The 23815-nt window shown below is 37.6% G+C and overlaps 1 protein-coding gene across 1 annotated transcript in view; it reads right to left on the bottom strand.

Annotated features, from left to right (window-relative positions):
• LOC113641958 (glutamate receptor ionotropic, NMDA 2D) overlaps positions 1–23815 on the bottom strand; it is a 69157-nt gene that overhangs the window by 11007 nt on the left and 34335 nt on the right. Inside the window, exons 7-12 of the mRNA XM_027145169.2 lie at positions 22627–22832; positions 18874–19042; positions 7723–7876; positions 7213–7338; positions 6493–6722; positions 1250–1410 (exon numbers count right to left, since the gene is read on the bottom strand). Of these exons, the coding sequence (XP_027000970.2) occupies positions 1250–1410; positions 6493–6722; positions 7213–7338; positions 7723–7876; positions 18874–19042; positions 22627–22832 (1046 nt within the window). The remainder of the gene's footprint in view (positions 1–1249; positions 1411–6492; positions 6723–7212; positions 7339–7722; positions 7877–18873; positions 19043–22626; positions 22833–23815) is intronic.

Below are 23815 nucleotides of genomic sequence, written 5' to 3'. Positions count from 1 at the left end.
GGTGTAAGTTGAGAACAACTGGTGTTTTTTTTTTGTAAACCACTTCAATAAGTCTCTACAATAATCAGGTACAAGCATTCATGGCCTTCATTCAATAAAAGAAATAAGCAGCTCAGTGCAACTGAGAGCAATCAAGAAGGCAGTGCATTAATAACAACATTTGGCAACACCAATAGTTTAATTTCATCACATTGCACTGATGGGTTTCTATATGAAACTCTCTGCTCTTGGTTTATTTTTAATACTTCGTGTTCTTGTAATGTACCTTTTTCACTCAGAAAAAGTGATGACTACATTAACATAATCAACTACTAATTTATAATTTGAAAATAACCAATTTATCCACTTAACTAATTATAACCAAAAGTATAACATTAGATCATCAAGCTTACTGTATAAATTTATACCTTCTCTTTTAATGCCAGGATCAAAGGTGCTCATATAACAGCAATTATATCAATAATTAATATCATTAAGAGAAGCTGTAAAGCAATATATTTTACAGGAAAACACTGAATAAAGTGCATTTATGTGTAAATGATCTTTTTACCTTTTTTTTTCTTTGTTTTTGGAGAATGCAACAGACTCCAAACTACTTACCTGTCTATAATTTCAAATGCAAAGAATAATGCCTTGAAATATTAACATTTTTATTGGTTTTGAATATGTGTGTGTAACATTGCCGTTGTTTCATTTGTTTTTTGTTGGTGCTACTCCAAATATTAAGTACGAAACTTGCCATTAATCATTTCCGAATGTGAACAATGTGTGCTTGTAAAGATGTTACCCTTTGTGGTGGAGTGTATCAACTCTGTCTCACTTGTAAGTGCCTAACAAAATTAGCTTCCCAGCCATTTTAACAATGACTTAAAAAATTACAATTTGTCTGTTACAAACTGAGGCCATGAAAGTGAAAGGTCACATGATCTGATGCTCACTGGTGGCCATTCACAGAGTAGAGCTTTTGCATTATGAGTATGAGTGAGAGAGAGAGAGAGAGAGAGAGAGAGAGAGAGAGAGAGAGAGAGAGAGAGAGAGAGAGAGAGAGAGAGAGAGAATGCATAAATCATAGGTATTTGAGGAAAAAGAGATAAAGAATCTGGCAACAAGTATGAAAAAGTGCAAGCACATCACAAAATGAATAACCTTAAACTGCAGAGCATTCCAGGTCGAGATGTAAAATGGATTTGGATGGTTGATGAAATGAAAAAAAGATATCAAGAGTCAGCAAGACAGATGCAGCACAAACCCCGTCTTCAGGTTGGTGATGGCCTCTTCCACTCCTTTCTGGTTGTATTTAATCATGTAGTGGTGCATGTCGGGGTAATTACTGCGAATGTTCTTCTCTGTGCTGCCATTCGGGACCGTTCCAAACTTCAGGGGCGGGTATTGTTCAGTAGGGTGCTGAAACTGAGGAAAATAGGACATGAGGAAATACAAAATCTGAGGTATGTATTAGCTTAAATATAGAGTAGGGATGACTTGATATAAGTGTGTACAAAACTGCACACAAAAACATAAGAGAACTACAGTATAAAGTTATGTGAGCTTAAGTGTGTCAGGTAATCACAGAGCTTGGACTTTTCTATTAATCATTATGCCTGAGACAATATTAGGAAAAATCCTTGGGAGGAACCAGACTCAATCTAAGTGACACCAGATAATGATAAAATCATATATTGTTATGTAATATTCACATCAAACATCAAAATGTATAAAAAAAAATATGATCTCTGTGTCTCTGTTACTAGTATGGATATTGGTATCAGATGGGCTGCTTTGAGTATTTCTATAACGGCTGATCTTCTTCAAACAGAAAAATATCATGTGAATGGAGGGTCTGAAGTCTGATACAGCGTTTTGATGAGAAAGATCAGAGGAGAAGGATCAGACTTGTCCGAGCTGACAGGAGGTCTATAGTAACTCAAATAAGTACTCTATACAACTGCAGTGAGCAGAAAAGCATTTCAGAGGTTTTTATAGAAAAGAACACAATCCATACTGTCGTTTCTTAATACTGTACAGTATATATTTGCTGCAGTTATAGGCTGTCATATTCCCATTGTGGACCTTTAAGTAATTAAACCCTGTAAGTAATTAAATGTGGTACTGTAATAAGTCTGGAGTTGACTTCACAAATTCCCAGTACTAAATTGTTTTAAGTCTCTAATCTTTGCACTTACTCAGGTATGATGGTATAGCATGTGGCCCAGGATCATTATTATTTTAACATCTGACATTGTTGGAACCCCACTGTGGTCAAGAACCATTCCAAATGGCCATTCTTGGTTGTATACAAGCCTCTTGCTTGTAACTGAAAGGCTGCTGTGACTTGCTGAGCTTCAGAGTGCTCATCTTAAAATCCATTCATGATGAGAATTGAATTAAATGGCTCCCTTCTTGAGACTTAATCATTATCTGACTCTATGTCCTGCAGAATTAGCTCCAAAAAATGCTCATATTTGCAAATACAGCTGGTTTTTCTTTTTCATTTTTTGGAAGGAACCCAGAGTCTGATGCAGAATTATTTATCTTTTTGTCCTTCCTGCTATGTGTCCCACGGTGAGGGGTATAGTGTTTGAAAATAGAAAACAGAAAATAACATAATTCTTCACACTGCAGAGGATAAAAAGGATAAGACCCGCACTCGGTGATTCACATTATGTCTGCGTATGAAATGTACAAGACATTACAAGACAATTTCTCACACTACCGAGGTTAAAAAACAAAAGGATGTTAAAGAGTAAAAAGACAAGGAGGATTTTGCGATGGTGTGCTCATACATACTGTACACCTTTGAGCTGTTGACTCAATCCTGAAAATTATGAGTTTCTATAATCTGTATGAGTCACTCTCTGGTTAGGGTGACTAATGGAAAGAGACACTTACTGTACATGCTTAGGGAGCCTTCTTATGGAAGGTGAGATCACAGCGTGCAAAAGCAAATTGTTTTTTTTTTGTTTTTTTTTATTCTTATTTATTTATTTAATTATTTTTTAAAAAATTCCAAATGCAAATACCAAATATGTAAAAGTTTTAATAAAAAAAATCTAGCATTTTATTACAACAGAAATATTCCAACAGTATAAAATCTCACTGTAATATGAATTTAAGGCTGTTCATTTTTCATATGAATATTTTTTCGTTTATTTTCACAATGGGCATGCAACTGAAGTGAAATATGGAAGTGCAAGGTTTACACACGCAACTGGTTTAAAAGCATTGATTAAAGTAGCAATGTAGTGTGCCGCAGTTAGAGCGTCAATAAACGTTGACAATAAAAGACTATTTAGAGCAGTTTCTTGGGTTGTTAACACATAAAGAGAGGAAAATTGACATATTGAAAGATGTGTGTCTTTATCAAGAAAGACCTTCCATTCCAGCCAGACAATAAGCTACCTCTGTTCCAAAATTATCCCTCAAGGAACAGGACTGTCATCATTTTTATTTCTATTAATACAGAATTATTACCTTCAGTCAGTTAAAAATTGCTATTGTTGCTGAACCTAAACAATAAGCATAGCATGACCAGATCAGCTTTGTTCATCATCTGGCCAATTTATTTGCACTGATTTAAAAGTCATTTTGTATAACCTGCTGTAAATCATCAGCGATGTGAGTGAAATGTGTAGAACAGTGTTTATTAAAAGACACTATTACTAATGTATAATGCAGGATAGTAATGCAGGATTTGTTAGATAGCATAGAATAAACTTGAGACAGAAAGTACACAATGGCTAGACAATGGCACATGCAGACATTTTAGCTGGTGACTGGACTGTTTGTGGTAGCTTTTGGTTAGAACCAAAAGCTTGCAATAAGGGTATTTTCATTTGTTACTGATTCTTTACATCGTAAATGTCTCTCTTGACAGTCACCTTAGTTTCAAGAATAGAGGACTTCTATTCTGTCTGTTACAGCCTACAATACTGATGGTTTTGGACTAGTCTCCCCTTTCACTTTCTGCTTCAGCTCTACCAGCATATTAGATTGATTCTTTTGCAAGTGATGATGTATGTGCTTCACCTTCCTGTAACTATACACTCACTGAGGAATACTTTTACACATACTGTACTCATTCATGCAATTTACTAATCAGTCAATTTTATAGCGGCAGTGCAATGAATAAAATCATGCAGGTACAGACCAACAGCCTTGGGTGATGTTCATCAACCCTCAAAATGGCAAACAAATATGATCTCAGTGATTTTTTGATTTTCCTGGGCTTTTCACACACACACAACGGTGCAAAGGGAAAAATAAATATGGAGTAAGTAGAAGTTCTACCAACAGTAACACCTTATTATTGATGAAAGAGGTCAAAGGAGAATGGCCAGATTGGTTGAGATGGAAGAAAGGCTACAGGAACTTAGAAAGCCTTTTTATACAATTGTGCTGAGCACAACATTTAGAACCTTGAGGTGGATGAGCTTCACCAGCAGAAGATCATGTCATGCTCTACAACTTTCAATCAAGAACAGAAAGTTTTGGCTGCAGTGGACACAGATTCAGCAAAACTGCACAGGTGATGACTGGAAAAAAAATAGCCTGGTCTGATGAATTTTGATTTCTGCTGAGACTCACAGATGGTGGGGACAGAATTTGGTGCCAACAGCATGACTCCATGGACCCAGCCTTCCTTCTGTCAAGGGGCCAGAAGAAAGTTTTCTTGGCGCACTTTGGGCTGTTAATAGTACTCTGAGTATTGCTGAGTATTATGGAGTGTTGCTGAGTGATGATCATATGTATCTTTTTCTACACATATGCAGAATATACCATATTCTAAAGGCTAATTCCAGCATGAAAATGCACAGGAATTGCTAGACGCAGTGGACCACATCATGGTCCAAAATCTCAAAGGAATGTTTCCAACATCTTGTAAAACCCAAAGCAAGAAGTAAGGTTGTTTTCAGAGAAAAAATGGGCCCTAGACAGCATTACTAATGTGTTCCTAATAAAGTGCACTGTGAGAGTACATTTATTTTATGTGATTTTCCTGTAATTTTGATTATAATTTTAACAAAAATAACCAGTCAAACATCAGACATTGTTCTTTGGTATGTCTTTGTCAACCGCACTTACTCTGAGCATCACACTCTCACTTAGATCGTGTTGCTGTATAGTCTTTCATTTGACTGATTTCCTTTTGGGTTGTGTTCATTGAATTATGGCTGTAAAATAAACAAAAAAAGTATTTTTAAATAAACTTGGAAATGAGCTTAATTTTATACCGTATTTTGGCTTTTGGGCAAACACTGCCTATATACCACTTATTTTATTTAAAAAAAAAAATTTCAAAAAAATTAACCTCTCAGACTATTTTTCCAGCTGACATTATTTAAAGTTTTTTTTTTTTTGGTGTGCATTTTTATCTTTGAGATCCCTTTCGAAATTAGATGATCATTGTTAATGACCAATTTTAACAAAACTGGTCAAAAAAGCAGACAAAAAATAAGGTTTGAAACTTGAAATTGAAATGGAAAGATGATAAATAAATAAAACAAGATTTCCGTAGAACAAACAAAGCGTAACATTTGTAAATAACAGATTTTGAAGAAGCTGTCCTTAGGAAAATAAATAGTGTTTACAGTGAAAACCCAATAAATGCAAAAAAAAAAAAATGTTTTTGTATTTCTTGGAGTAGAGGTAAAGTGGTGTAAATGTGCCAATCACAAATCCAGATTTTACTTCCAATAGTGTTGTTACAGTAGTTACAGATTGGTTCAGAAATGCTTTAGGGTGCTTTCAGATTTGCTTTTTTTTCTACTTTCTAAAATTACTCAGATCCTGCTACAAAAAAAAAAAAAAAGCATCTGGTCAGAAAAAAAATTGCTTACTACTGAGACGAGTCCTGGATCATTCTTGGGTCACCACTTAAACAACAATTAAAATATTATTTTAGTTGTATATCTTAATATCAAACAAATGCCTTGTGTACTTTCATTATGTATTATACCCAAGTAAACACTATATACACCACTGGTAGAATATGTTGTGGGATTTATACCATAAAATCAACTGTTATGACCCCATGACGTATCACCTTCATCAAATAAGACGGCACAACATTTCCTGAGACACAAAAGAAACCTTAACCTCAAACCCGATCGCTTTGGTGCAATTTGCTAATTGATGTCATCAAGCAGCAGCAGTAAAACCACTTTAATAGCTTGAAATATAGCGTATTTAATAGCTCAACTATATCTTGCATTACTAAAAAAAAGAATGCATCCTTTTTATCTGAGTGCCAATAGGTGGCTTGATCCACACAATCCCAAAGGTATTATCAATCTTCTGTCCTGATTGAGTGCACTCTTTCTCTTTCTGCTTAAGTCTCTATAGGCATGAACCAAATCGATTCTACACTCCACATCCATGCGCTGCCCTGAATAATGAAAACAGCATGAACTCAAGCACGCGCACACACATACTCTCTCTTCAAAGGCTTTTTCTTTTACCCACACACATACACACCCATGTACTCAAACGTACCTTCTTGTCACTGAGGCCAGACACAGTGTCAATGTATTCCTCTTGGATCATGAAGGCCGCCAAGTTAGCTGTATAGCTGGCAAGAAAGATTACAGCAAAGAAAGCCCAGACGAGCACCATGATCTTACTGGTGGTTCCTTTGGGGTTCTCCACGGGCACAGAATTATTGAAGACCAAAGCCCACAGCAGCCAGATGGACTTTCCTATAGTGAACTTAGAACCTCCTGCTTCTAGGAGTCAGAGGGAGAGAATGTTAGAGAAAGTCTTAGATTTAAAAAGTTTTTGGATTTCTTTGCTTTTCTTCTTTATTTAATTTAACTGCAAGAAAGTGGATGCAGGGCACTAGAATAGTTAATGATAAAACAAGAGCTGCACATTGCCAAAAGGAAAATAAGCAAGTGAACAGAGAAGCAGTAGGATGTATACAGAGCTTCTGTACTATTCTATTATACATGATGGTTGAGGAAGAGTGAAAAGTCAGCAGCGGCTAGTGCAGAGCAATCAAACACAGATAAAGAAAAAGGGCTAAGGCTAGTTGAGTTTACTTATTAGTCTTTTTTGGAATTCCTCTGCTGCACAAACACAAGTATTCATTAATCTGAATAGTCAGCATGCTAGTCATGTAAAATATGGCCATTAAAAAGCAATAGAGATGTCTATGAGCTGGCAGAGTGTGCTGGAAAACAACATGGCTGCCAGCAAGCCAGGGGTTTGACTCACTCTTGCCGTTCTGCAGGCTGCGGTTATATCCAACTGGACTAAAAAATTCAAAGATAAAGACAGTCACTGCTACCACAGTCAGGCACATAACGAACATCATCACCCAAACTGCAGGACTGTATGGCTCTGAGAAGAGAGAGAAAGATAAACAAGACAGAGAGACAGAAAAAGAGAAAAGCAGACAAAAAAAAAGGAGAGAAATAGATCCGAACTACATTGAATCCAATCTATACAACTGTGTTTGTATTGATCATTAGGTTATAAAGAGCATCTTGTAATGTAAAAGTAGACGCAGATCCATTAATAACAAAACAAATTGTAGCATTTGGTAAGGGAATGTTTATCTACTGCATTTCTCTAAAGTAAAATAAATAGTTTGTTAGGATAGGGAACATTAAGTCTGATTGATTTGTACAATATGCACCATCCGTACACTCATTCATCACAGTGTTAAAAATGGTTTACGCCTGCAGAGATAAAACTGTTTTTCATCATAAGACATGTACTCACCAAGGAAGGCAGAGGGTGAGACTGTGCCATTACTACGGGAGACCATGACGCTGATTCCTGTCTCCACAAAGGGCACTGAGAAGTCAATGACCTCTGACCTCTCCTCATTGATGGTGAGGGAGCCGATAGCCATGTCCGCACGCTTATCGACCACCTAGAGCACAGGAGAATAACTGAACACCTACAGACTAACTGAGTGGACCCACAGTGTGGCATCTGCCACTCTATTTGTTCAGCCCCATAACTATTATTTGAATACTATTTTGCACTGCCCACACACCTATGACAGACAAGAAAATTGTGAAAAGTTAATGTATGAATTTACACAACCATACTACCAGTCACAAGGAATCCAGTCTAAGCTATACTCGTGCATTATTTTCTTTCCAGCTCAGAACACATACAGACCTACAGTATAGCTGAATACCAGTTGTGTTGCCAAGGCTTACAGTAATTTAAGGTAAATAAGCAAGGCTGGAAAGAGCAGTCTTTCTTATTATAAGTTCAACCTGAAACAAGCGGTTAATTATCCACTTCAATATTATTCTGTACAAATTCCATTAATAGTACACAAGTACACATAAGCCGCTAGGTGCCTGTTCAAGATTAAAAAAAAAGAGTGCCTTTTTAAGGCATTAAGAGGCCATAAGGCTGCCTGGTGCCTTTCTTAATGGTAACCATAGGGTACACAGGCAGCCACCGGCAGTGAGGAAGGTTTTCAAGTTGAAGAAGGAGTCCTACAAAGTAGTGCTCACAGAGGGCTCCCCTTATTCAACTGAGCAGTAAAGGAGAGCCAGTAGGGTTGTGGGTAAGAGCAGTTTCTAAAACCAAAGTTTGAGCATGGAGAGGTCATGCAAAAGACTTCTATTTGGCTCCAGAGATACAGTATACTGAGACACAGATCGGATGTTTTTAAAAAAGAAAGACCCCTTAACCCAGTGGGAAAGCACTCTCTTAACAGGCAGTGTCAGTAGTGTGTTAGAGTCCATCTCTTCAGCTGAAAATACTATGGCAATGACTATTTTTAGGTTTTTAGGCACCAGACAAAAACTGTTTCACATGGTCAACACACTTCCTCAATGTGTATGTTTGTAAATATCTGGGAATCCCACTCCTCAGGCAATAATATGGTTCTGAAGTGAAGACTCTGTTACACAATATGAAAGGATTCAATGTGGATTCTGCCGAAGGCGTTTATTTTCACACTGCATTGTAATGGGTCTTGTGCGTAAGGTAATCCAGTCAACCTGGATTTGGGGGAAACATAAAGTAGCTTGCCTAGATATTTGTTTTGTTGGTGGTACCACTGGAGTTTGGGCTTTCTGGGTCACTATATTGTGTGATCCAATCTCTGTATGAGCATAATTAGAGCTGTGGCCATATTCTTAAAAACACAGGCACAGGCATTGGTGCTTTACACGGTTCAAAAACACAAGTAAAAATTCAGACCCAGTACGTCTGATTTGGACCACAATGAAGAAGGGCCAGATAATCATTCATCTAAAGCTTTCATCGATGAGGATGCTCAGAAGCAGAAAAATTTACTTCCATTCCCATTCCTAAACAACGGAGAGCACTTTTCAGTCTGTCTCTCTTCTGCTGCTGCCTGAGTTGACCACTTTCACTGCTATAAATCCCACACTTTGACTCAAAATCAACTTTTTCTTTCTAATTTATTTCCCTCCAGTTGAAATCCCCAACATTTCTGTTTTCATTCATTCATTCATTCATTCATTCATTCATTCATTCATTCATTCATTTTCTACCGCTTATCCGATCTTCTCGGGTCATGGGCACGTTTCTGTTTTCATCATAAAAATGGACATCCTCATCCAAGGTACTCTCCAACAATAATAGATAATCCAGGGGTAAAAAACCTGTGGGAGGTCATAGAGGACCTGATATTTTCTAGGAAACTCAAACTCTGCCCAACACTTGGCAAAACAAAAGGCATCGCCTTACCATTTAATGACAGACAATGATGATGGAATTTCTACATTCCTCCCTTCCTCCTTCATAACAAGGGGAAGCTGAGCTAGCCTCTTTATTTCTCAATGCAGAGAACACCAAAAACTGGATCTTTGGAAGGGTTAGACTGGCCCCAACTGCTGCTGCTGCTGAAAAAAAATTGTCCTTTTAGCCCTGGATAACCCACTAGACAGCTCCTGTGCCCTTGCTTGTTGGAAAAGACTTTCTCAGGACAGAAGGCACAATGCAGAACGTAGGCAGGAGCTCCCAGAACCAAAGGACCAATCACTGACTACTGATGGTGGTCAGAGAGAATAACAGTACTGTCACTAAAGCTGAAGTTTAGCACCTCACTAAATAATCATTTTTTCCTATTGTTTCAGCAGGTACAGGTACAGGTACAGGTACAGGTACAGGTACAGGAAGATAGCAGAATGGAAGTAAGATGATCAATTCACAAATGTCTGGAGAAATGTTCTGATACAGTGCTTAAGGGTATAACAGTAACACATGGAGGCAGCTGCACAGTTCAACAATCCTTAGCAGAGCCTAATATTTTTAAACTGCAAGAAGAGGACAAATAAAGAGAAATGTAGGAGGATGGCAGCCTTCGGTCAGTGACAGTGGTTGAGGTCATCCATGGAAGTTGCTACAAAGTGTGGGAAAATTAGGAACTCTTAGAATTAGAGCACAAGGCTCGCTTCTCAGCTGGAAACAGGAGGGGGACCATCGTGGTTGTATGATTCTGTATGAGAAACACAGGAAAGCAGCAGCATTAGTGTGACAGCAATAACTACACAGCACTCTCTGCAGGCACCATCCTTTTATCCTTGTGAGCTGACTCAGAAAGGGTGAACAGCTGCAGTGATCAGAAAGCACCAGCCGTGCTTTATTCCTGCGTTCCACCCCATAGCAATGTGCTTTTCTGTGGTCCTCAAAATTTTGCGCTGAAATGGCACTGTCTGTTGAGCTCTATCTCAGCAGTTGTGTTAAGTGATTTTTTTTTTAACCATGTTGCACAGTGGCTTACCATTCCAAGGGGGAGAACTGGTCTGGTGTCTACAGATCAACAGGAAGCTGACGGGGCAAGCCTCTTAAGGTGAGGAATAGCCAATATCTGTTATCTAAAAGCACATTACAGCTGAATAAAAGTGTGACACTTTATATACTGTAGGATATCTCCAGCCATTAAGTGGGCTATTGTCAAACGCCCTAGTTTGGCCCACACTGCAGGGGCAAAACAGAGGTTGGGCTGAGATAATCCTATAGCACTGATCGGGGTTATAAAATTCTCATGTTCCCAAACAAGGGAGAGTAGAATGAGTTATGCAACCTATATAAAATCTTTATATATCTACAACTGAGTATTTTTAAATTTACTTAAATATATTTGCCAACAATCAACCTCGATGGATTTCCATTTCTGTGCATTCACAGAGTGATATTAATATTAAGCAGGGTTTTACGTTAAACCTTTTTTGCACATAGTAGAGAAGTTGAGAGCACAGAAGTTGAGAGCACAGAGGTTTATACAAACAGTTGTAGCACAAGTATAAAATGTTTCATGTCTGAAAACAAATACAAGTAATGGAGATCATCATTTAAACAAGCATTGATGTTCCAATAAAAGCGCAAAAAATACAAATGATCAAAAATTGGTTTTAGACGGTTATTTCTAAATGTTAAAAAAGGAATGCAGAAACATAACACCATTTCCACCTCAACATTACACATCTAAGTAGAACAGATCTGTAAACACACATCGCTAAATAAAAACTCTAAATAAACAGTGTGTGTCTGAGTGTGTGTCACAGATCTAGCATGTCTGCTGGCTACTCTTTTGTATTTATTCTCCTGGCCATTTTAAAAGAGGTCATACATTTAACTGCTACCTGATTTGAATTGAATTCCTCCATTCGTCCTGCGCTGATATGACTTGAAAATACTGCGTCAATTTTCCCGTCAACTCGCTCAACTAGCAGCGATGTAGAAACTATGGGAATGTAGAAATTGTGGGAAATGGAGTTGGACAAAATGACTCAATGCAGCCAGGATTCAAACTACAAAGTATAACAGTAATGCACTGTCAATCTCACACGCGTAAACAAACACTAAACACACAGTGAAATCACTAAAAACTATTAAGCGGCTGTGTTATGAGCATGCTTTATCGCATGCAAACTCTTGATATGCTGATTTTTGAGTGTCTACAAACAACCGCTTAAATATGTATACACTGCATTACCTGCATTTCTCAAAACATGGCTTGTGATGTTAAAAAATGTTTAAAAAAAAACTCTCTGTCTTGTGTATCACGATTCTAAGAGTATTGTTTTCTTGAATCTGCTCTTTACAGCCTACCTACAATGGAAACCTTTGTAAACCTATATATATATATATATATATATATATATATATATATATATATATATATATATATATATATATATATATATATATATATCCAGCACCACCGCTATTACAGACAGCACAAGCAAGCATGTGGCAGACCAAAGCACACCAAAAGGACAATAGCCAATCATAAGCATTGCCAATTAGAAAATTGCTATTGAGTTCTGGGTTTGTCTAACCGATTCTTTCTGTTTCAATGCTGCAGAATCTGTGCACAACAAGCCAGTCTAGATTCCCCTCACCTGTTGAACCTGAGCCATGCTCATGGGGTTTGCCTCATTGCCTTTCTGCACCTATTGCACAGCTATGTCACTGGGAAATGCATCATTACCTGCACTTGCTTTAGCAGACTGCACCTCTTTTCCTTTTGCCCCATGCTACAAATAAAAGGACATTTGTTCTATGCTAGACTGTGGTAATCAACAGTATCTAAAGAAAAAAACTTTAGGTTTTAATAGCTTGCTTGGTTCATTTAGTAGTTAACTAGCTCAGAACCTTTTTTTAAAACTGGCTATATATTTAGCTCTACGGGTTTTGGCTAAGATACAGAGTATGTATGTATATATAATGTATATATATATCGCTGCTCACAGTAAACCAGTCACCATAATTACACACTGGATTACTGTTAAACTGCAATAATAACAATAACAAAGTATTTTAAACAACACGTGCAATAACAGAAATTTTGAAAAACGTGCAATATCACCTGTGTGCAATATATCCGTTAGCGTAACTACTACTCGTGGTCTCTATTTTTCTTCTCTTCTCTTGTGTATTATGTCTCTATTCTTTGATATATTTATATTTCTTTCTCTTTGCTGCTGTAATTTCCCCATTGTGGGACAAATGAAGATATAGAGCTAAATATATAGCTACCAAATGAACCAAGCATGCTATTAAAAAGTTGTAAAGTTCTTTTCTTTATAAACTGTTGATTACCACAGTTGTGTTCACTTAAATATAGTTTGTTAGTTAATATAATACTTCAAAATGCATTCCTCAGATATGGACCATTTCTGGTTAGTTTTGCGAATTATAGACTTGTTAAAAAAATGTATAATTTGTACTGTGTTTTACTTTAGTTTAGTTTTTTTTACCAGAAGAGTCTGGTCACACTTACAAGTCTGCTTACTCTTACATTTACATTTATGGCACTTGGCAGATTCCTTTATACAAAGCGATGTACAAAAGTGCTTTGAAGTCTCTATCCACAAATAAATTGTTATTGGTAACTAGGTCACAGAGTAAGAATACTATAAGTTTAAAACACTATTGGCAGCTAATCTAGCACACAGACAATTTTTAATATATAAACTGGAAAAAAATAAGCGCTAGTTTAAGTATTTCAGGAAGCAGTAGGTGTTCACCCGTCATTTGAAGACAGCTAGTGACAGCTATTCTGACAGTCATGGGAAATTCATTCCACCACCTAGATGCCAGAACAGAGAAGAGTCGTGATGCCTACCTACCTTATACCCTGAAAGATGGTGGGACCATTTGAGTGCTGGAGGACCCGATCACTGGAGTGATAAGGTGCTTTTTAGGTAAGTACTGTAGGTGCAGGTCCATTCTTGGCTTTGTCGGCAAGCATCAGTATCTGATGCACGCAGCTACCGGAAGGCAGTGGAAGGAATGCAGTAATGGGGTGGTGTGGGAGAGCTTTCGAAAGTTGAAAACAAGTCGTGCAGCTGCATTTTGGATCGTTTGCAAAGGTCAAACTGTACTCAGAAATAGACCTGCCAACAGCAAGTTGCAGTAGTCACCTGTGTGACCTGTGTGAATAAAAATGGCTGAATCCTTCTGATGTTGTAAAGGTAAAGATACCTTGAGAAATGAGCACATCAAATTAGCAATGTGCAAGGAAAAGTATAGTTATCACAATGTTGCAAGCAGTGGCCAAAGGGGAGAACAACGAGTTGTCCATGTACATGTACCCTTACATAAATATTGTTGTAGACCAAGTACACCCTATCACGGCAACAGCAGCAGTGGTGTTCTCTTTTATCTGGATAATGCAGCCTACCAAACAGCAAAAGAATATTCTGAATAGTTTGAATTGAACGTGACCAAGAATTCATGGGTTGACTTGGCCTTGATCTGACTGAGCATCTTTGGGACAAAAGTGTTGGAAAATCTGCTGATAAAGTCTTTTTAGATACCACAGCACACCTTTAGAGGTCTTGTGGAGTCCATGTCTATTTTAGTGGCACTGCTTGCCGATACACATGGTACAGTATTGACGTTATGGTCTATATACACTAGATTGCAGATCACCATCATGCGGTTTCAAGGTAATTGAGGTCACTGATGAATTTTTTTATTTTGTTTAAAACTGAATGTATTTTACTTTAAAAAGTCATGTTACAGTGAATCGAGTACTAAAGTACTGTTACAAGTGTATGCGTACTTTGTTACTTTCCGGTTTGCATGTTATAATTTTAATTAACAAGTTCCATTATATCAATTTGAGGTAGCTACTGTATGCAAAGGAAGGACAGAATGCTTTATAATTACTGTACTTTATTCATTCCAACAACAACAACAACAACAAAAACGCAATAAACTATGTAACAGGAAGACTGAGGATGCAATAGCTGCATGTATGCATTATGTACTAAGTGTAATTACTAGCAGAATTATGTAGCAGTGACAAATTGGTGAAATAGACATCACAAAGAAAAAAACAAAATCAGCCACAGGCGTTCACTATATCTTTTTAAACTTATTTTAAACACTATATCTTTTTAAACTTATTTTAAACACTATATCTTTTTAAACAACACTCTACCAAAGTGTGTTTTTCTAAAAAAAAGATTTTAGACTCAGACATGACACGTTCATTTTGCCTGAACATTTATCATCAGTATCCGAGTTAATCCTGTGAACACTAGAATACTTAAAGGCAAGAATACACCCGGATGTAACACCATGAAATGCTACCTGCTGCACCGACATGCGACTTAAAATATGATATAGTTATACAGTAAGAGGGAATGGGGGGATGTAAAATGTAATGACATCATTGTTTTTTCCGATGATTATTCCTCACTCTGATAACTACACACCTTTCTTATTGGAGTCACTGTCATTACTGAATGATTCATAGTTGTTGCTGAATTACATGTTTTATTGCAAATATTTAGATAATAATCCTGGATTTTAAGGGGTTATTTGAAGATCGTCAAAGTTTTGGTGATTAATGCTGGAAGATTTCACCATATGCTAAAGGTTATAGACTAACAAAACAATAAAGGTCGTTTTTTGGAGTTATGAAAACGAGGGTGGCATTTTTGTGAGATAAATTATGGAACGTATATGTCAGTTTTTAAGACCCATATGTCAGTATTTTATTTACTGAAATACACCATAGGTCTCAGAGTTGATTTATAATTCATTGTTAAAATGTGCTGTTTTTTTTGTATTGTAAGCATGGTGCACATAGACACAGAGATGGACTCACGTGCTGTCCTCCAAGAAGATAACTGTATCTTGGACGTATCTTAGGTACTGTGTGTCAACCTGCCTTCAGGGAAATGCTGACTGGTTAGCAGTAAGTAGCAGTACGTCAAGTTATGTTTCTAGAAAAATGACATAACATGTTGTAATCTATCCCTCAGTCCCTAGTTTAAGGTGACTTAAGTATGCATTTAATTTGTTTGTTCTTGTCACCATAGTGACTGATAAAGAATGCATTTCATTCGTTCACTCTGTGGAGTGGGGGTAAATATGTTTATGTTAATTTGCTCTCACTCACACACACACACACATACAGTACACACACACAACCATATGAATGTGCACGTACAGATATGTACAGACATATTTTATAGTTGCAGCCATTCATTTAAAATAAAACTGTTGTTGTGGCATATCACTTGGAGTACCCTTAGTTTTTGTGCATTTTGTCTACCTGTTACAAAATACCCCAGTATGTGTTACAACCTACCCCAGTAGTTGGATAGGTTGTAACAAAGGACCACCTTGTATTTGTCATCATCTCACAAAGTCTGTGACATAGCTGAATAAATTTAAACTGTTGCCATTTGTAGTAGACAAATGTGCCTAAAAGTTTCAGACGTGTAGCCTAAAAAAAAAATAAGGTAGTTTTAGGTGCTGAAGAAAAAAAATTTACTAACCATATCCGGTCTCCCCTATTCTAAACTCTTTTATTTCTACTCACTCCCAGTTTTTAGGCTGAAATCTTTCAAAACATATCTTCTCGGTGAAAAATCCCTTGCATCAGAGAGCTATTAATTAACAGCATGAGCACATAGATCAGTTCTTCCCCTGCCATTTATTTCAAGAAAACTACAGTCATGACACTGGGACACAAGCGAATATAAAGTATGAGGCTTCAAACCAACCAAATGTCATTATAATGGCCAAATTAATCAGCCTGTATGATGGTACACTCCTTTTTTTCCCTTCTAATCTTCCTCCAGTAAAGAGAAGACGATCTTCTTGATAGCGTATAACATAGATGAGTGTATTATTGATTTAACTTGGTTTACAACTGATCATGAAAGATAATTATATTCCACGGTATGTTTCGAGTAAAAGTATAGCGAAATATATACGCATATACAAAAGGAATAGATCAGAATACAGGCTCCGTGGACGAGCTTTCCGGGTTAACGAAGCATGCATACAGACTCACACACACACACACACACACACACGCACAAACACACACACACACACACACACACACACACACACACGAGTGGACATATCTGCTGGGTAGTGAAAATAACCTTTAACCTTTGTAAGCAAAGAAAAGCTGATATGCTGGTGTTTAGCTCAAATACAAATAAGACTAACCAGAGGCAGAAAGAGTGATGAATCGGTTGTGTGACTGTTATTAAGAGCCAGAGGGAAATTAGGGAAGAGAAGGAAAAGATAAACAGCAGTCAAATTGGATACGAAAACAAAGGTGTGAAAAGGATGTGAGAAAGGAAGACAGGCTGAGAGAGAGAGAGAGAGAGAGAGAGAGAGAGAGAGAGAGAGAGAGAGAGAGAGAGAGAAATAGAAGTATAGATAAAGTGACAGAGGAAATGGAAAATAAGGCTCTGATTCCTTAGCAACCATCTTGAACAGGCCTCCCTTGGGGGTGTGAGCACCGCAGCAGGGCTTCTCTCTCAAAACAACAGCCGTCTACATCTTCCTCACACGCACGCAACAAGTGTAGGCATAAGCAAATCCCGAAATTGTTCAAAAATGAGATGTGTGTGTATATGTGTGTGACTGTGTGTGTTAGCCATCGTTCACACTTCTGCATGGTGTGTTAAAAGGGGGACACAGTGTTTCAGTGGCAGTTTCGGAGTGACAGGCTGAGAATCCAGGCATTAAACACTTCACAGCTCCAGACGTTACACACAACAAGTCAGAGCATCACCCACCCACAGCCGCAAACGCACACATCAACTTGATCAGACAGTGTGAGGGTTGCATTCTCAGGGCCCTACAACTTGTACACAGTGCATACGCTTCACGCTTACCTTCCACAAATAAACAGTAAGACGCAACACATGGCTTTGGATATATTAATGATATAGAAAATAAATATATACAATATATTACATAGAAATCTTTGCAGTTGCAACTAAGTATTAAAGGGTATCGTTGATATTTTAATACGATTGCAACGGTGACTCTTAAGATAAACATATAATTGCATTCGCTTATAATGCATTATTACTAATGCGAATTAATAGACAGAAATAGATTTTATATATTTTTATATTTATTTATAAGATATAATATTATATCGTTTTACTAAATTCACAGTACCTCACTGCTTTTTTTGTGTAAGTTATAACACCCTAAAGCTTATCATTAAGTTCTAAATTCGGGAGCATATTATACTGTATGTGACAAGCTGTGGTTTTTTCTTTCTTTTTTGTTATATTATGTGTGAGAGAGAGAGAGAGAGAGAGAGAGAGAGAGAGAGAGAGAGAGAGAGAGAGAGAGAGAGAGAGAGAGAAAGTGGAGGCAACAACCATTTATAGCTGTTATAAATAATAACAGAAATGAACTTGTTTTTCGGATGTTCCACAACATTACACACTAACTATAAATAGCTAAAAATCAAAATGTGCTGTTCATTAATGAATCAATTGTAATTGCTGGAAATATCTGTCAGAATAAACACACCAGTGTGTGCAGTTCTCATTAAATAATCAACACGGGGGTGGGAGGATGGGGGTGCAGTAGCTCTCTTTCATGTTGGACCGCATTACACCACTTCTTTCTTTCCTTTCCTTTCCTTTCCTTTTCTTTCCTTTCCTTTCATTTTACTATAAAGTTTTTTCTTAGAAAACTCTCTTGTAGAGAGAGTCTGTGCTACCTGTGGAATGAACAGTATGTTCTCTGTTTGAAATGTCGGATTATATAATAATAATCCTCTGTCTGGTATCTTTTTTTCCATGTATTTAGCCATAAAAGTTCATGATAGTATGGTATAAGACAAGGTTATATTTTGAGTTATTTTAAATCGTGTTTTAAAATGTTCACAGCCAGTCTCAAGGTGCCAGGGCATGACATTTTGGTGTCATTGCTACATCTCAGGTATAGTGATACTGTAGGTAGTGCAGTTATTGTAGTTATTTTAGATTTCTTCCTCACAGTATACCATCACTACACCACTGAGGAGTGTTAGAAAGTCTCCTAATAGAAGCTCCCATCAGCTGAGTGAAAAAGTCAAGGTGAATATTACAGACGCAACATTTCTTAAGAGAAAAAGTACTCAAGGGCCATCTGACACCTTACCTCTCCAACCATGCCGTTCCACACACCATCGATCTTTTTCCCGTGCTTTCCATTGGTGACCAGGTAGAGGTCATAAGTGAAGCCCACAATCTTGGCCAAACGCTTGAGGATGTCGATGCAGAAGCCTTTGCAGCACTGTTTCACAGGAGTCACCCCTTCCTGATGAGCCCTGTAACCACAGAAAGAAAAAAAAGCAGAAAGAGAAAGGAGAAACGTGAGGAAAAAAAGAGAGGAAGTAGGCTGTATTATTTGACTGTACTGTAGGAACCACAAACGTATCGGTAATAATTATTTCTGTGCCGAGAGCCAAGAAGCGGAAAGAGAAAATGAAGGATGAAGCTGAGAGAAAGAAGATGTGAGAAAACAAGACCGTGAGAGAGAGAGAGATGGAGCGAGTGGGGTGGGTGTGAGTTGGGGCCGGTGTGTGTGTGGGGTGGGGGGATGGGGGGGTTGAGTTAAAGTCTGATGGAGTGAGAGGTGAGTAGAAGGTGAGGATAATGAGATGAAAAGGCATTAAGCAGTGAGTAGCAGAAAGCATGCATAAGCAAACCTGGTTTACTCACTCACAAGGACACACACACACACACACACACACACACACACACACACACACACACACACACACACACACACACACACACACACACACCCCAGGTCAGTGTGCCTGCAATAAGGCAGTATCCACATGAGACACATTAATACTTCAAGCACTCAAGCAGATTGACAGGCTACATGATGAGCGAGGGTGTGTAGGGATAGCCATAAGGCAAACATACAAAAAAACGAGGGAAGGAACAAGAGCGACAGATCGATGGATAAACAGTAGCAGTGAATGTAGCCCCTGGACTTGTGCAGCCCCGCCTGGTTCTTACCTACCAAAGACAGTGAGAAACAGAGAGGATGAGAGACATATGAAAGAAAGGTGACAAATGGGTTAACGAGGAGATCATATTCTGACTGCGATGGTAGAGAAGTGGCAGGTCTGAAAAGAAAAAAATGCCACAAACTTGTCCCTGCCCTGGTGTTATGCTGTAGTTAAGGAGTTTGTAAAATGAACCATCAATGGATGAAATTTGTATATTGTTCTCTGATCAATAAGAATCGAAGATCGGCTTTTCATTAAAATGAAGAGATTGCGGAAATCGGTTTGATCGTGAACGAATAAAGTAAAAATGAAAGTTTCTGGTATTTCATAATTATTTATACCAGGGATTTTTTTTTTTTTTTTTTGCACATGAATGTCCAGCCAATTTCTATTTACACCTATTTACTTACTGTATATCTGAAGCAAATTACAAATAAAGAAGGATGTATTGCAGGAATCTAGCATTCACGGCTCAGCGGTAGTGACAGGAGTTGAATCATCCGGTTCTCAGCACATGAACTTAACCACTCTGCTACCATTCTCAGCTATTTTCTTTTAGCTGTTATTGAAGATTGATCTGACGTATTCCTGCAGCAATCATGACACATGAAATTCTCAAATAAATCCTGTCTGGTTTTACATTCAAATGTATTTACAAACCCATAAGTCTATTCAGAACACTGTCGTAAACGTCGTACAACCCCACTCAATTATTTTAAAGCACGGGCCCGATGTTCCTTTGCCTTTGCTCATGTTTTGTCCATGGCTAAAACCTACCCTAATCTCCAGCTACACCAAGAGTTTCTGATGGATAGGAATAGAGAATAATAATGCGGATGCATTCAGGAGCTCACAAGCCCATTAAGAAGCCTTTAAAGCACCGCTTAGAGGGAGCTGAGATACTCAGGGCTCTTAGTGAGGCAGATATTTACAGTACAGGTACAACGAATACAGCAAAACAGCTTTTTTCCCCTACGACCATTATTATTTACTGAAAACACCCGTGTAATAAATAGTGGCAGAGTACTAATAGTATTAATATTAGGAGTTGCAAGAACACTGTGTTTTAGGTGCAGACATTTACAGATTTTTGCTGCATAATTTGCAGAATTTTGGCTGCATAAGAACACGATCGATAAGATCGCATGATAGATGTATAGTGGATTTTTTTTTTACTACATTTCTCACACAGACTCACTAATCAATTCACAAATGGCTTTTTTTTTTCACTGCGTCTGTACCAAACAACTGTGAACCAGTTTGCTAAACTTCTGTTTCTTTAGATTTAGCCAGCATTATTAGCTATCACTGTATCAAAAGGAAATACATCAACATTACAAATCAAATCTCCATTTCATTACTATTCAGCAATATTCACAGTATTCATTAATATGGCTATTGTTTTCAGTTACTGTTTTTGACTGGGTGAGGAGGAAAAAAACTGTTTTGCAATGGTTGTTCAGTTGCTGTGGTTGTTTACCTGTAAATATCTGCCTCACTAAGAGCCCTGACTCTAAGCAGTGCTTTAAAGGCTTCTTAATGGGCTTGTGGGCTCCCGAATGCGTCTGCATTATTATTCACTATTCCTATCCATTAGAAACTCATCTTGTACTCATCTTACTTCATTTCTATTGTAATAATATTTCACCTGTAAACTGACACTAGCAGAATATAAATAGAATTTATTAATAATAAAGTACACCAAACATCTCCATCTAACCACAAACCAAAAACAAGAAGGCTCAGAAGAAAGGAAGGTCGAAAAGGTTTTTGGCTATGAATGATGAGATTGGTCATTTTCAATAGCAGGACATACAAGTGGGCCAGGAACATCATCAGTGTCCCCATCCATCCCATTCACAATTTCTTTATCCTCATGAAGTCTGGCAAGTGGTACCAGAGCACTACAGTCAGAACATCCAGACTATGGAACAGTCTATATCCTCATTATAGCAGACTGCCTTAGCCAACTTCATATTAACTGGACTACAAAACTCTGACAATCTTACCCATTAAATTACACTGCGTTGTCACTTTTCACTTTAAAATTGTTGTCACTTTAATTGTATACTCATCACTTTAATTGTAAACTTGCACTACAGCCTACTATGGAACCGGTTGTTACAAATTGTTTCTACTGAATACGGGTTCTCTTACATTGTAAACTGTCTTTAGTTTCTGTTGTATGTCTTGCTTTTTTTTTTCTTGCAAAACTTCATCTCTGATTCTTATTTACGTTTTATTGCAATTTATTAACTTTTACTGATGTTTTTAATTTTTATTTACTTTTTATTATAATATCAGGTTTGTTGCCCTAACCCTAACCCTAACCTGAACCCTAACCCTACCCTTTGTTCTCGTGAGGTAAAAACAAAATAAGCATTTGATGCATTTAACAATAAAAATATTGAATTTGGAATCTTGGTTGATGCCGAATTTCCCACAGGGAAAAAAGTCAGGAAAGAATAAAATAAATAAACAAATAAAATTATATATATACACATCCAGAAGGTTCAAACTTGTGCTATGTGATGCAGAAATCCACAAATATACTGAGCAGTTTCTGCAAATAATGACAGGCAGGCATGTTTGTTCAATACAAATTGCTGAACCATTTTTATATATGAAACCTAAAAATATTTTTCCATCTTATTTTATTAATTGAATGAATCCGAGTTTATTTTTGTGGATGTTAACGTGTTTGCTAGTTATACAACAAAAATATCTTACTATTATAAAAATTTATTTACTAAAATAAAAATTTTAAATCTAAATTGATCACTGTTGAAATGATGAAGCAGTTCTTGGTGGAACTAATACTTTTAAAACTTGCTTTTTAGGCAAAGAGTAATGGTGTAATGGTGTGTTAGACTGGTTATCATACTGACGTGGCATTGAGAGGTCGTCGGCAGGGCACAGAATCCCTGATGCAGGTTCCTGAAGCTTGGTCAGCCAGTTCCACAATGACGAATGGCCTCTCCTCCAGGGTCACCACCCTCAGGTGCTGTGCATCATCAGGAGGCTGCAGGAAGGGGCCGTATCGAGACCAGGCTGGGTATCGCAAACGCAGCACACCGTTTTCCCACCATCCTACCTGAGACCACACACAGAGAACACAAGGTAAGGTCAAGGACCAGGTGATAATGAATAAAAAAGAAGGTCTTTGGTTAGTGCCTTGACTCATGGTTCATCTGCTGACAGAAAGCAAAACTCTAGATTTTTCGTTGTCTGGGAACAAAGTGGCGATATTTTTGGTCAAAAAAGTCAGAAATGCCTGCTCTAGACTAGAACGCTCTTTTTATTCACTTTTCCTTCATATGAACATCAGAGGTCAACCCACCCCATTACACCTTACTATAAACTGCCTCATTTTGTTGTGTCATTGAGGCAGGTTGATTGAGGAGAATGACTTCACTCTGTGTTGGGAAGCCTGCCGAGCGTGTTGAGGCAGTGAAAAATGACTCCCTGCCTCCTCCATACTTCTCTCACTGAGAGGCTTGGACCTTTAGCGCAGAAGCAGCATGGGGCTTTTCACTGAAAAGCAAGATGGAGCCTTTAGCTAAGAGCTGGCCAACAGAGGAAAAGGTCAGGGAGACACTTGAGGGCTTTATTTACTAAGTGTGCCATTAAGGCCATTTCATTTGCTTGCAGAGACAAAATAAAGTAGTGTAGCACTTTCAATTTGTCTTCCATGTGATTGCGATCTGGTAACAATTACTAAAGACAACAGTGTTGTTAAGAGTATTCTCATTTCTACAGTCTAATGAACCTCTCTATATTAAGTTTGCTTTATTAATTCCCATTATGATCATCTTAATGGTCAATGCAAACAACATGCGCACACACACACACGCACACACACACATTGTTAAAAGCACTATACAAATAAGCTATATACACACACAGGAATAAAAAATAAAAAAAACAGACACACAAGCCAACTAAGAGTCTGTATTGATTGGTCTGCCTGTCCTATGGGACATCTATTTAGGCTCAGATATATTATAACAATTCGGCGCAGTTGGATTTTAATTAGATAATAATTAGCCTTTTGTATTCGCATAGCAAACAAATGTC

The sequence above is a fragment of the Tachysurus fulvidraco genome, chromosome 3 (genome assembly GCF_022655615.1).
Source record: "Tachysurus fulvidraco isolate hzauxx_2018 chromosome 3, HZAU_PFXX_2.0, whole genome shotgun sequence".
In the NCBI taxonomy this organism is placed as follows: Eukaryota; Metazoa; Chordata; class Actinopteri; order Siluriformes; family Bagridae; genus Tachysurus; species Tachysurus fulvidraco.
The sequence above is the reverse complement of the archived record's forward strand: the minus strand, read 5'-3'. Positions and strand labels throughout refer to the sequence as shown.